The sequence below is a fragment of the Colletotrichum siamense genome (genome assembly GCF_013390195.1).
Source record: "Colletotrichum siamense strain Cg363 chromosome Unknown KSG_Cg363_contig03, whole genome shotgun sequence".
Classification (NCBI taxonomy): domain Eukaryota; kingdom Fungi; phylum Ascomycota; class Sordariomycetes; order Glomerellales; family Glomerellaceae; genus Colletotrichum; species Colletotrichum siamense.
Window position 1 is genome coordinate 963,253 of NW_023501016.1, and position 13,484 is coordinate 976,736.

General features: G+C 53.2%; 5 protein-coding genes across 5 annotated transcripts; 1 reads left to right on the forward strand and 4 right to left on the reverse strand.

Annotated features, from left to right (window-relative positions):
• Positions 1-2,187: 2,187 nt before the first annotated feature.
• On the reverse strand, positions 2,188-2,516 carry CGCS363_v004252 (uncharacterized protein; the record flags this gene model as incomplete). Its single annotated transcript, XM_036636101.1, has 2 exons — positions 2,188-2,329; positions 2,389-2,516. 2 exons carry the CDS (start codon positions 2,514-2,516, stop codon positions 2,188-2,190), a joined length of 270 nt encoding a protein of 89 aa, XP_036498480.1.
• Positions 2,517-2,943: 427 nt separating this feature from the next.
• CGCS363_v004253 (uncharacterized protein) lies at positions 2,944-3,523 on the reverse strand (the record flags this gene model as incomplete). The annotated part of the gene is made up of 2 exons (XM_036636102.1): positions 2,944-3,326; positions 3,373-3,523. The coding sequence occupies 2 exons, from the start codon at positions 3,521-3,523 to the stop codon at positions 2,944-2,946; spliced, it is 534 nt and encodes a 177-aa protein (XP_036497412.1).
• Positions 3,524-3,805: 282 nt separating this feature from the next.
• qrs1 (putative glutamine--tRNA ligase) lies at positions 3,806-5,880 on the reverse strand (the record flags this gene model as incomplete). The annotated part of the gene is made up of 4 exons (XM_036636103.1): positions 3,806-3,886; positions 3,939-5,179; positions 5,234-5,471; positions 5,578-5,880. 4 exons carry the CDS (start codon positions 5,878-5,880, stop codon positions 3,806-3,808), a joined length of 1,863 nt encoding a protein of 620 aa, XP_036498326.1.
• A 766-nt stretch (positions 5,881-6,646) lies between these two features.
• Positions 6,647-7,448, forward strand: CGCS363_v004255 (O-acetyl-ADP-ribose deacetylase MACROD1; the record flags this gene model as incomplete). Its single annotated transcript, XM_036636104.1, has 2 exons — positions 6,647-7,260; positions 7,313-7,448. 2 exons carry the CDS (start codon positions 6,647-6,649, stop codon positions 7,446-7,448), a joined length of 750 nt encoding a protein of 249 aa, XP_036498325.1.
• Positions 7,449-9,360: 1,912 nt separating this feature from the next.
• Positions 9,361-10,712, reverse strand: CGCS363_v004256 (uncharacterized protein; the record flags this gene model as incomplete). Its single annotated transcript, XM_036636105.1, has 3 exons — positions 9,361-9,378; positions 9,429-10,227; positions 10,282-10,712. The coding sequence occupies 3 exons, from the start codon at positions 10,710-10,712 to the stop codon at positions 9,361-9,363; spliced, it is 1,248 nt and encodes a 415-aa protein (XP_036497407.1).
• Positions 10,713-13,484: the final 2,772 nt, after the last annotated feature.

Genomic DNA, 13,484 nt, shown 5'->3' on the forward strand with positions numbered 1-13,484 from the left:
GGCTAGCGCTTGGCTTGGCCTTGGGACTTGTGTGTACCGTACAATATCAAGACTGCGGCCTGATGCGACGTGACAATCGGCGACGGGGTGCTCTGTGTTGCGTAGCAGTACGGGCGGCGGGCAGCGGTGCGCGATGGCACTTGGACTGGGCGCTGGTCTCTGCGGTCGAGGGCGAAGCAGAGGGGGTCAGGATCGCGCCGATGAGGGAGGGGTGCGTCGCAGCGTTCTGAGCTTAAAGTGTGGCCCTGCCGGGGGTATCGCGGCTGAAGGAGAACGTCGGGTGTTCGAACTGGATTATGTGCGTGGGAGGATTGCGTGGAGTCGCAGCGGCGATGGAGGGAAGATGGCTGTCTCGAAGCTCTGGACTGGAATTGTGCCGGCGAGTTTCGCGTGAGGGAATGCAGAGGCCGCGCGGGCTGGCAACCAAAGGAACGGTACTGAGACTGGATGGACGGCGAGAGGGTGGTGTGGTGTGCTGATGTCGAGGACAAGGGAGGCTGGCCGTCGGATGGGCTGGTGATTGGGGAACGCGCAATACGATAGCGACGGACGAGGTGAGAGTTGGGATGGACGAGAGAGACAGAGTTGAGTAGAGTTTCTAGGGAGGTGTACTGACAGAGCAACACGATCACAGAAGAAGAGGAAGAAAGGCACGTCAGACGGAAGGAACGAGAGGCATTGCTTAGTATTAGTGGCACCCGACTACCAAGACACATTTTGCCAGTTAAGCAGACAGGCAAGAGCTACCTTATGTGGCTAACGGGCAGGCCAAGGCAGGCGAGGCCAGGCTAGGCTAGGCTCCTGCCTGCGAAAAACAAATCAGACCCGTTGAGAAGCAACGATGATCATGGTGCGGGCTGGGCTGGAGAAAAAAGGAAGGTCCATCGTAATAACAGTAATTGGAAGGCGCAAGGAAGGCACAAGGAAGGCACGAGATTGGGCAGTCGCGGAAGGCACACTCAGAAAGAGCGAGACAGGGAAGGAAGGGAGACGCAGAGGAGACGTCGTTGAGGGGCAGGAACAGGGCAGGGCAGGGGCCACGCCGGGCCGTCCAGGCTGGGCAAGAGACGAATTGCAAAGAAAAAAAAATCATGGGGAAGGCCAATGGAAGGAGCCGAATCGAGTCGCACAAAGGCGGGAACGAAGAAAGACGGGAAGAGGCTGCCTGCAGTTGCAGGGCCATCGCCATTGGAACAGACACGGTCACTGTGTCCCCTGTCATCATAGTCAGCATCATACAGGCCCAATTGGAGCCCATGCAGTCAGAAACACCACAGATTGGATCGCGACGCGGGAGGACGGACGAAAACTCCAACAAATTCAACAGATAGCCCCCAGCCAGGCAACACAGCAATGGACATGTCCTCCGCGCAGTCGGGCGTGTTCCCCCGCCCTACGCAGGCCCGCCCAGGCCTGTCAATTACCCACGCGAAATCCTCCGTACTCCGTATCCAGCTTAAGCCGGGCTGAGGATTCGCCCGCCCTGCGGCGCAGCGACCAGCATCAGCACCATGTCGCAGCGGCGCTAAACCTGAGGGGTCCTTTCTTCACTGCTGTTTGATGTGTTTTTTTTTACTTCATTTTTCGTATATTGCAGCACAAAGTTACTCAAATGAACGACGCCAAATTTCCGCTGCCTCCAACGTTCGTCAACGCGTTGCATGACTAAGTAACCCGCAGTTCGTTCATTCAATAAAGTCTGAACAAAACTACCACACAGCAATACCTCAGATGACAGCCCGCATCTCGCGCACGCAACGGCGCAAGCAGACTTGCAGAGGCCGGACAAAATGAGAAGAACACCTTCTTCTCCTCCGCTTCCCTGTAACGAGCCAGGGTGTCCGCGGCCGCCCCCGTCATGCCATGCAAGGGCACCCAGTCCATGGTCAGCTCAACCCCGCTTTTCTGTATCTCTTCATTCGTGGCCCTCCCACCAGAAAGCCAAAACGCCTCACCCATGCTCACTGCCCTATCCGCCCAAGCCACGAATCAGAATGCGCCCGCCTCACAACCACTCACTGCCCTTTTCTTCTCTCGCCCAAACTGCAACCCACCCGGAACCCGGGCACGGACCCGCCCGAAGTCCCGGCTCCGTGAATAAGGTTATCCGGCCGGCCACTTTGGTCCTCAAACTGCCGGGGTCGCCGGGCCTCTGCTTCACCTGCTCTCCCGCTGCTACAGTGCTACCTACCTGCCAGCCCACCACCAAAAAAAACTTCCATCCGAAAAGACGCCTAACTTTCTCGGATCCTGCGTCCCATTCCCGCCAAGAACACCAAATTTCTTCACCTCACCTCCCGTCTGAAAGTCTGCGCGTGTGTGTGGTGTGCTGGACTGGGCTGATTAGCAAATCTGCCTCTGCAAAGTCTATCGTCCTCGTTCACCTATGTGTCTGATTTTGACAGGCCAGCGAACCGGGGCATGGCGTGCATCTCGACAGTCAGGAGATCCCAGTTGTCAGAGGTGCTGGTGAACACCCCTTCTTGCCGCAAGTTCCGGATGGCGCTCGCTCGCATTTTGATGGGTTAATTGGGGACCCCCATTAATGCGACTCTGCTATTGAACTCTGTCCAGCATCACAATTTTCTGATCGACAACTGACAGAGTCATGTTGATTGCTGTAATCTGTCAAAAAATGCAAGTCGGCCTCTTTTTTTCACTCTTCTGTCGCAGATGGATTGTCGTATTTTAAACGGTTGTTCAACTGGGCGAGAGTCTAAATGACGCGATGTACGGACTGTTCCTGACACATGGCGTCGACTCAACACCTGTCCCGACAATTTGGATGACCTCGCCAACGTAGCGTCTTGACACCCTTCTTTTCAGCTGCCATTACCACGGAGAACTCGGCAGATCCGAAGTCCTATCTCATTCCCGAGATAAGCGTAGCCTAGCATCGATTCGTCTCATAACAGTCCCAAATAATTCCCCGGCCTCCCGCCCCTACAGACGAACCCAGCCCGCGCCCATGACTCCTGCTACCACTACAACACCAGCAGCCCGCCAGCCGAACCAAGCATTCGGAACACCGCGGCCTGCGCCGCTCTCCTCCGAGGTCTTCGTCCTGACACACGTTTTCCCGTAGTCGCAGACCTCGCCCTCCTTGCAGCATATCCCGCCGCCGCAGCACCGTTCCCTGGCCCCGCACCCGCCCTTGCCGCAGCACTCCCCCGCGACGCAAACCGATCCGCAGAGCCGCTTGCCGTTGGTACAGCAGCGGCCGAAGAGCTGGTCGACGCAGTGGGAGCCCGCGATGCAGCAGCCTGCGCCGCAGCATTGAGAGGTTGAGGGGCAGCAGTTCCAGTTGTGCGGGAGGTGGCACATCACTGTGATCTGTTAGAAGCGCTTGTAGTATATTGTAAGGTAGCTTACCTGTGTGGCTTGGGCAAGTGTCCTCTAGATCATCCTGCCGGGTCGTGGTTGAGATCGCGCTTTGGAACGGCGTTGCAGGGGAGTTCGTCGACGTATTCGGCGATATAGATTCAACTAATGTGAAATCTGCGCAGAGTAGCCATAGCCACATTCTCCACGCCATGGATGATACGAAGTAGCGAAAGAGCCTCATGTTGGTGCCGTGTGTGTGATGTTCACCTCCATAATCAGTTTCACCGAGATCAAATAGCAAGGAAGAGGCACACGATGATTCACTCAATCCCATGACTTGCGCTAAAAAAGAACAAAAGCAATCATTCACTGCCACTAATCGTGGAGTTTGCTTGGTATTTTCCCGCCGTCTATGCAACTCCGAATGCTCCCACGTCACCTAATCACTGTCCCTAATCCTCCTTTTGTCCGTGATCCCCAATCAGTTCTTGTTGGCATCCTCCTTCAGCGACACGATACGGTTGAGGATGATCTTGTCATCAGTGCTGTCAGAGTCGACGGCCTAAAACTGGTTAGCATGGAAAATGAGTTTTTGCTGCAAGGATGATACTCACAAAGTAGGCAATACGAGTGGCCTGGAAACGGACACTCTCGGGTCCACCCTTGCCGAGTTCGCTCTCGCCAGCAGCCTCGGGCCAGGGCGCGCGGCGCTTGACCTCGTCAAAGCCGCTCTCAATGATGGCGTCGGGGTAGATGACCTCGCTATCGGGGTTGATATCGTTGAGGAAACCGCCCTCGGCATCGTCGGGCTTCTCGCTCTTGAACAGGGAGTTGTGGATGCGGGCCTCGACCTTCTTGGAACCCTCCGTGCCGACCCAGTTGATGAAGGCCTTGGGCTTCTTGGTCTCCGTGTCGAACACGGCGCGGATCTCGGTGACCTTGCCGGTGGTCTCGTCCTTGGTGTAGGATGTGGCCTTGATGGGGCAAGGGGCGTTGAGAAGACCGACGGTCTTGTTGGGCGCAAGGCGGAAGTAGTCCTTGCTGTCGATCTCTCGGAAATCGGCGCGGTCGATGTAGACGGTAGGCGTGAACTTGACGGTGTGGGAACCCATCTTGGGGTCCTTGGGAGAGAAAGGCAGTTCGACTTCTTGGGTCTCAGCGCCCTCAATGATAACCGGGATGGGGTCGAGGACCATCATCAATCTGGGAACAGTGCGCTCGAGGTACTTGCGGACAGTCTGCTCGAAGCGCTTGATCTGGATGACGGAGACAGAGGTGGTGACGCCCAGCTCGTTCACAAAGTCTAGAATGGCGCCAGGAGGAACACCTCTCCTCTTGATACCAATCAATGTGTACAGGCGAGGGTCATCCCAGCCACGAACGATCTTCTCCTCCACCAACTTCAGGATCTTTCTCTTGGAGAGGACGGTGCCGGTGATACCCAGACGGCCGTACTCGCGCTGCATGGGCTCGTAGACGCCAAGAGTCTTGTTCAGCCACTCGTAAGATACGCGGCTCTGGACGAACTCTGTTGTGCACAGGGAGTGGGTGATGCCCTCGAAGCTATCGCACAAGCAGTGCGTGAAGTCGTATGTGGGGTAGATCTTCCAGTCCCAGCCGGTTCGGTGGTGGGGTGTGTCGGTCTTGATGCGGTACGCCGCAAGATCCCACATCTGGGGGTTGCCGTCGGTGATGTCCTGCTTCATGCGAAGGAAGGCTTCCCTGGGCTTGTACTTTCCGTCCTTCATGTCTCTGAACTTCTGGAGGTTCTCCTCGACGGAGTGGTTCGCATGTTCGCATCGGAATCGGGGGGTGGCTCCCTTCTCTCCACCGCGCTGTAGCTTGATCTCGGTGTCTGTGATCGCATCTTAGCATCTAATGGCTAGCAGAACAATGCGTCCGCACTTACCACCACAGTAACACACGTAGGCCTTCCCCAGGGTAATCAGCTTCTCGGCGAGGTCGTACAGCTTCTGGAAGTTGTCACTCGAGTAGGTAATCTTGTAGGGAGCGAATCCCAGCCACCTGACCATCTCCTCGATCGCAGTGAAGTATCGCTCCTCCTCCTTCTCGGGGTTCGTGTCGTCATAGCGCAGGTAGCAGACACCGCCGTGGTACTTGGCGAAGCCAAAGTTGACGGCAATGGCCTTCGCGTGACCGATGTGGAGACAAGGGGGTTGTTAGTGGTGCGAGAGCACTCTAGACAGATCACAACACTCACTATCCATTGGGCTCGGGAGGAAATCGGGTGACAACGTTCTCAGATGGCCTCTCCTTGTAGACCTCCTCGAGGAAGCCCTGCTTGAACATGGCCTGGGCGTCGAGAACAACCTCCTCGGCCTTGGGCTTGGGCGCAGCCTTGGGCTTGCTCTCAGTAGCACCACCCGCGGCCTCCTTCGCAGCCTTTGCCTTCTCGGTGGCAGCCTTCTTCGCGCGCTTGGCCAGTCTCTTCTTCAGCTCGCCCTTGCTAACCATCTCGCCCGTCTCCTCATCGAGCTGGAGCTTGGCCGTGGACTCGGCCAGCTTGGCGGTGGGATCCGCAGGGGTGTCCGCCATGGTGTCGGTATTCAATCGGGGAGCGCGACAATCGGAAAGGGTTTCGTGTCTTGTGCGTATCGCTTGTGCTGGCTCAAAAGGTTCAATTGGGTTCGAGGGCAGCTCAAGAGGTGGAAAATGTGTGGTTGTGGTGGCGGGGCAGCACTTCTTTTACAGCGGGGATGACTCAACTGGATCCGGACAGTGAGGGGCGAGGGGTCATCCGCTGCGACCTCCTTGCGACACGCGACAAAGGCACGATAAGATAAGAAGTTGGGGGCTGATAAGATAAGCCGGCGACAACGCTAAGATAAGGCAGGCAGGAAGCAAACAGCCAGCCGCAAAGGTGCTAGACATTTACGGCGCAAGGCACCTAAGGCTCAACGGCGATGCCGCCCTCGAAGCTTCCAATATTGAGCCTGATGACCTGAACAGAAACGAAAAATCACTCAAACGTGAGGTGATTTTTCGAGCATTTTAAGAGCGTGAAAACTCAACGAATTTTGCTGATGATTTATTCCAGCTACCTGCCCCCTGCTTCGTCCGAACAGCGCTCCTTCCAGAACAAACCGATAAGCCCGATAAGCCAAGCTTAAGCTCAGCGTGGGGCTTTTTCCATTCTTCTTTCGTCATGGGCTCCCACCTTTCCTGCTTCCGGTCGCCTGCTTCTTTGTCACCAACAACCCAACAGCCTCCCCCTCCCGCGCCGAAACCCTCCAAATCGGCCACGAAACCGACTCAAACTAAGCCCGCGAAATCGCCTATGCCAATCCGTCAAGCCGTCAGAATGGCCACCACCGCCGTCGCCGATATCCCGACCGTTGAGCTCCTCTACAAGCTTGGCAAGCTCTCCGCCCCCGCGAAGCCCCTCCACGCCCCCAACCTGTCGCACAACCAAAAGGTCGCCGTTATCCGTGGCGACATCACGAATCTCGGCGTCGACGCCATCGTCAACGCCGCCAATAAGAGTCTGCTCGGAGGTGGTGGTGTCGACGGCGCCATTCATCGCGCCGCCGGTCGCGGTCTTCTGCAGGAGTGCCGCACCCTCAACGGCTGCCAGACCGGCTCGTCCAAGATCACCGGCGCCTATGACTTGCCTTGCAAGAAGGTCATCCACACTGTCGGCCCCGTCTACGATGAGCTCGCACCTGAGACCTCCGAGGAGCAGCTGAAGGGCTGCTACCAGTCCAGCCTGGAGCTCGCTGTCCAGAACGGCTGCCGCAGCATCGCTTTCAGCGCTATCAGCACTGGAGTCTACGGATACCCTAGCCGCGAGGCTGCGCCCGTCGCCGCTGGTGTCGTGAGGAAGTTCCTTGACGGAGAGAATGGCAAGAAGCTGGACAAGATCGTGTTCTGCACCTTCGAGATGAAGGATGTCAATGCTTACAACGAGACCCTGCCGTATGTACACCCTGATCAACTGTTTCGAGATAGCTGCTAACAGTTTGCCCAGTCTCTTCTTCCCTCCCACGGACAAAACGACAACCCACGACCAGGTCTCCGATGGGCCTTCCAAGCAAGAGACAGAGGAGGCAAAAGCGATTGCCGCCGAGCTTCCCAGCGTCCCGAAGGCGGACCCCTCTTCATAATAACTACATTGACCTTTGTTCGGGAGACGAGCGGTTGCTGGCCATCATGGTATCACCAGGATGATGTCCTTGGGTCTCGGAGTTTGTGGAGTCACGGTGGGAAAAAGCAAGCCGGATAGCATAGCTTTCTTAATACAAATATGACAACTTCAACCAGTGATTTAATAGCTGTTAGAGCAGCGTTTCATCAGGACGAATTTTCATCGCTTCGTTGTTGCTTGTCCATGGAAGTCATCTACCTTTGCCAGTAAAGCCCTACGGTTCCTGTCGCCGTTGCTGTTCCCGTCTCGATCACCTATCAACTCTTCGAGACGACCCGTAGATCCATAAAAAAACATCTACCAGAACGGCATTTCCAAAAGACGTGCTGAATCTTTGACCCACACATCATGCCTTATTCGCCGGCTTCATTGTCAGCCAGCCCCAAAGCTGACCTAGACCCGTGAATGCTTTTTGCGACAAACGTTCCGAAGGAAACAAATCCATCAGTTCATCCACTTCGGCCTCTTCGAATCTCCGACAAGCCCGCAATCTGTATATCACATCAAAATCCTTTTCCTGTGACGAGTCGTCTGGTCGTTCTTCAACGCGGTATTTTTTCGCGAGCTCCGATGTCAGGTATCTAGGAGCTCCGCGCTCAACGAACATCTTGCAGGCTTGGATCGCGTTTTTCGGAGGTGACCGCTCGGGGTTAGAGTTAAAGAGGCGCGTCCGGGCGGCAAACGGCGAATACTCTCGTTTCGAGATATTATGTACAAATTCCGTCCAAACATGTTCAAACTCGTCTCTTGAGTTTACAAGGGTTTTCTCGTACAAATTGAGGATGTCGGCCAGCAAGTCTATGTCAATACGATCGAGTTGTGTGACCTTGACATCTTCGGCGACATCGACATGCACAGAGCGCGCTAGGATCCCTGTCCAAATGTTTCTGAAATGCGAACTCGTTAAAGTACCCTTTTGGGAGGCATCCAGTTTCAACATGAAGCGCGCTACGGTTTGCCCCACCGCCTGAGATGTATACGGACCATAGAACAGAGGTGGCATGCGGTGTAAGTCGAACAAATCATTCCAAAGGTGAGGTTGGAATGGCAGGTTGTCGTTTTCGAGCTCTTGAAAGAAGTGGCAAATCCTGAAAAAGGAATCGCCACCCTTCTCAGCTGAATCCTCGTATTCGTCCATGTCCCTTAAACATGCCATTGGAAATAAGCAGTCTTGACGAATGGGTATGTTAAGGCGATATTGTCTCAGAGACGAAGATTGAAGAAGAAACTCAAAGACAGTCCTGTGGAGAAAGCCTATCCGTTCTTCATTCTGTCGTCCAGTACTCCACGCTTGGACTAAATCTCGGCATTTGGAGAGCAGCACTTGTGTCTGGGGTTGCAGCACTTGTGTCTCGGATTGCGGCCTTTTGGACTCCAAGTACGCCAACGATACATGTGCCTGCTCAAATCCTGTTTTTATTCCCTTGGTGGCAAAGATCCTAGGCTGCGAGAACTTGCTTTCTATCCACTTTGGCTTCTCCAGCTCTTTCATTTGACTCATATGCCGAAAGAGAAGCACTGGCAAGGACGTTTTTGCCGAAAGTAAGATCGTAAATGCCCAAAATGCGTCATCGACGTATACGTCCTCAATCGAATCCAGCATGCGTTGAAAAAACGGCTGAAGATCCGAAGGGAACTCGGCCAGACGCTTGTGGAGGATGTCCAAGTCGTCATGATTTTGTAGCCCTCGAAGTAGTGACTTGATCACCAGAGAAACCCAAAAGACAACGCCCTCTGCTTTGTCACAGATCGCCTGGACTAAATTTTGCGACTCGTCTTTTTGTGCGTGTCGTAGGGCTCTGAACGTTGCATCATTTGACAAGTTATCTTCTGCATATCGGACAATGTCGTTTTGGGTCAACTTGTGTATCTCAAACGTCCAACGACCCCTACCGAAGGCTTCAAGAAATTCAGACCAAGGCCTACTTGCGCAACATACTTTGATGTCTGGTGATTTCGCAATGGCGCCCAAGAATATTGTGAGCTCCCTTGGCTCGCCGCTGTACTCATCAAGGCCGTCAACGAGAAGCAAAACTCGTTTTGGTAGCCCCCGGATGTGCTGAATTCTCTCAAATATTTCGGAGAGCTCTTCAATACTCCAGGACTCGAGGGATCTGAAGGGATCTGAGTACCTCTCCCCGCAAACTTCCGGGATGAGTTCTGGGCATTGAACCATGATCTGGAACAAGAGGGTCCGGAGAAGACCCTCCTGTGACTTTTGAATCTTGTTACCAACACTCCAAAAGAAGTGACTGACGAGGATAAAGGGCTTTGAACCGGCCCACGCCTCGGCCAGATCTTTGGTTGTCTGATGACCCAGAATGAATTTCATCAGGGTGGATTTTCCAGATCCAGGTTTCCCCGTTATCCAGAAAACGCCTTCGCTGGGACATTGGAACCATGACGCAAAGCCAGTAGACGATGATTCGTCGAATATCCACTGAAACGTGTTGCGATGAGCCTGGGGAATCTCGTTTTGCCTCTCTTTAATCTGCGCAAAGTGAAGACTTTTAAGGATTGTCCTTATATTGCCGCGATGCTTTGCCTCGTCCGCAAACTTGGAGAGCTGGTTTGCAAACGCCCCAAAATCCTTTGACGACGTCCCCACTGAATTGCTGTCTAGAAGCCTTTCAAGGTCTCGGGCAATAGAGTCTAGTCTTTTCTCGGTGGCGTTATTCCAAGCGGTCGATGCCTCGCCCAGTGAGCGCATGGCTTCCGAAAGCGATTTGCGGTGATCACTATCGACCTGTCAGCCACCTTCGCACAAGTATTGGTGTAGTTGGAGGACGCACTGTATCAAAGGCTCCAATCTCCGAAAGATCTCCTTCCTTATGTCCACGATTCTGGCCGCAAGGTCTTCAATCTTGCTCTTCTTCCAATATGCCTTGACAGACACTATGAACTTCGCCAAGCTCCGGTGACGGTCGGCAGCGCTCATCTTGAGCCCTTCAAGCTCGAAAAGTAGCTCATTTGCGACTTTGATACATCGTTTCAGGAGGCCCATGGTGATCGGGTCAGCTTTCGCCGCAGCGTCATCCTGGAGGAGAGTGCACCGATCTTTGAGGCTGGTAGTCATGGCGACCAGGTCGACATTGCGCTCCGCCAGGCCATTAATATCGGTACTTCGGTATGTCTCAATCACGGCCTTTGTGATGTTGAAGCCAAGCTCGACGAACTGGACGATGTTGGACGCGACGCCGAGCGCCGCGAGCGATTCAGCCATGGCGATGTGTTCACATCTGAGGTTGGGAGATTGCTAACTTGTCCCAGCCTGATCTGAGATGATCGAGGTAAGCTGAAGGTGGCGGAGCTTTATGCAGGCTGGGCAATATGGCGGTAAGCGGCGCAGAACGATTGGTTGTTGAGAGGTGCTTTCTCTGAAAACACAGGGGGGGATTCATTCGTTCAAATTCAGCCAGGGTGGAAGTAACCAACACTGAGCAAAACCGCCCAAAAGAGTTCCATGCAATTTGGCCATCATATTCTATCACGTCTGGGAGAAAGTAGATGCAAGCTCAAATACACCACGCAGCATGTCAGTCTGTGCAAATATTTCGTCTTTTCTTTTGCATATGTATTTGTGAACTCCTATTTGCATGTTTTCAAATGTAAGCGCCTATTCATTTCTAGCTCTGCTCTCCCGGTCTACTCCGATAATGTAAGTGAAATTGAGATAAATTAAGATTCCAACAAAGTCAGATTGGATTGGATGGCAATTTCAGAAGCATCACATATGGCGGAAGGCTATGGATGAAGACTAACTTAGATATACCAATCCGGACGACGTGCACAATATACATGTACCTGGTGTACATATGTTCAGCAACGACGGAATGAAATGACCAGTGGGGATGACAAAAGACAGTGAGGCCACAGCGATACAATAGAGACAGCGAGAACTATAGAGACAACATAGACAACAGAAACGACAGACGAAAGATTAATTCAACAGACCAAATAATTATATGCCACAGGACTGAAGTATAAATACTGGCAGGTGAAGAATACGATACGCCTAAAGGCAGGTCGTTGATGGTCATGGAAATGTGTAGACAATGCGGGGTGATACAGCTTGAGCATCTATGATCAGAAACAGTAGATTTAAAGTCATTCAGTGGTAGTAAATGTGCATTGAGTGGACTGATTCTAAGTCAATGGAAACGATGCTAGCAAGGGTATGAAGTGGCTAGGCCCCAATCCCTTAGAATGTCGCATCACAGGATAAGCACTAAAATCCATGTTAACCAGCGCCTCAATCCCGCAGATCTAAGCTGTCAGCCACGAGTTGTGATTGGCTTTCGCCCACCCTGTCTGCCTAAGAGTTTCAAGACAAGCCCTGGATAGACATTGAAAGGAATGCAGCGTCGCTTCGAGCATATCGCTACGAAGCGGGTTGTCGTCATGATTTGAGACAGGCGAAACATCGATAAGACGGCAATCTAAAGCGCTTTAATCGCCCACCAGGGCTGAGGTATCTAGGTTCCATAAATCCCCTTTCCACCTTGGCCACCCTACGACATCCTTTTCTTTTGTGTCGGTCCCCAACTTTTGCCATACATACTTAGGCCTCGCAACCGTGCCAATGGCCACCTCCGAGGGAGAAACACGAGACACACTGCCAAACGGCGAATACGACTCAGACCCCAATGTTATCCGTCCAACTCCTGGGCGGCGGACACCATCCCCGGAACCTCCAAGTTCCATGTCTCTTTTGGATACATCGAGAACACAGACCCCAATCGCCGAGTCGAAAGACTTGGACTCAATCAAACACCCACATCAGCCAGTAGTTCAGTCGCGATCACTGGTGCCTGCCTATTTGGTAGCAGGGTACGCAACTCTGTCGATTTTTGCTTGGATTACGACATGCGTGATGACTTACCGACCGCTATGGCCCTTGAAGTTCACAAAACAGTATGTTATGGACTATCAGAGCGAGTACAATGGGGGAAACATCAACTTGATCCGCCAAACGATCGAGAAAAACAGGGATTGGTATCAACGCATTAGGGTCTTGCAGTCAGTCATCGCGGTTTTGACCCTCCCTCTTACGACATCGGTCATGTCAGCTGCAGCCGTCATCTACGTCCAACGAAGTTCGCACGATCTGAGCTTGCGTCAATTAATTGCACTGGCGGACAAGAGCTGGACGGATGCAATAGCTGTAGCAACGACTCCAGGGGGACGGCACAAGTCGCCTTTTCTCGTTGTGGCTATTGCAGTGTACATCCTTGGTGGTCTGCTCTCCCCGTTGCAAGAATCCTTCTTGTCGGTCCTGTCGAAGAAGGTCACTTACTCCCCTGGGGGTACGAGCTACCTGGCCGATATTCCCGAGCAATTTAAGTACACAGGTCGAGGATATCGCGAAGATAATTCAGTTGTTCTCATCACACGTGGCTTGTTGGAAACAACTAGGTCTTCTCAGCCACAAGCGCAATTGTGGCAAGGCAGCGGCTACGCATGTTCTGACTCTGAAGAGGTCGATGGTAAGCGCATATCAGAGGCATGCCGCTTTGGAACGACCCTTGAAGATATTGCAAAGCTAGAAGCCCCTTTTCTGACCCAACTACCAGCTGGTTATTCGACCGGACTTATCCGTCAGTTCATCCCCCGCATCAACTCCACAACAGATGTGGCTTTGATGACTGCAGAAGACTTCCCGAGGTCTTGTGAGACAATGCCTGGATCTTTCTGGGCAAGTTACTTCACTGAAGGTGGCGGTACGAGCTATCCTGGATATCCACCGGTTTCGATCCAAATATGCATGCCGGGCAATCTCACCACCACTCCGTGGAAGCGGACAAGGGATCGACAGACTTTTACAGAGAACCTGTATCTCAACATTAGCTTTGAGCAAAAGGAGCCGAAGATTTCGTACTGGAAGATCAGTATGAGTACCACAGCGGGATACTTTCAGCTACCAAACGAATGGAATCAAACAGCTGGCGATTTGCTTGACAAAGACCCATTCGGTCCTGAAGGTGCATGCCACACA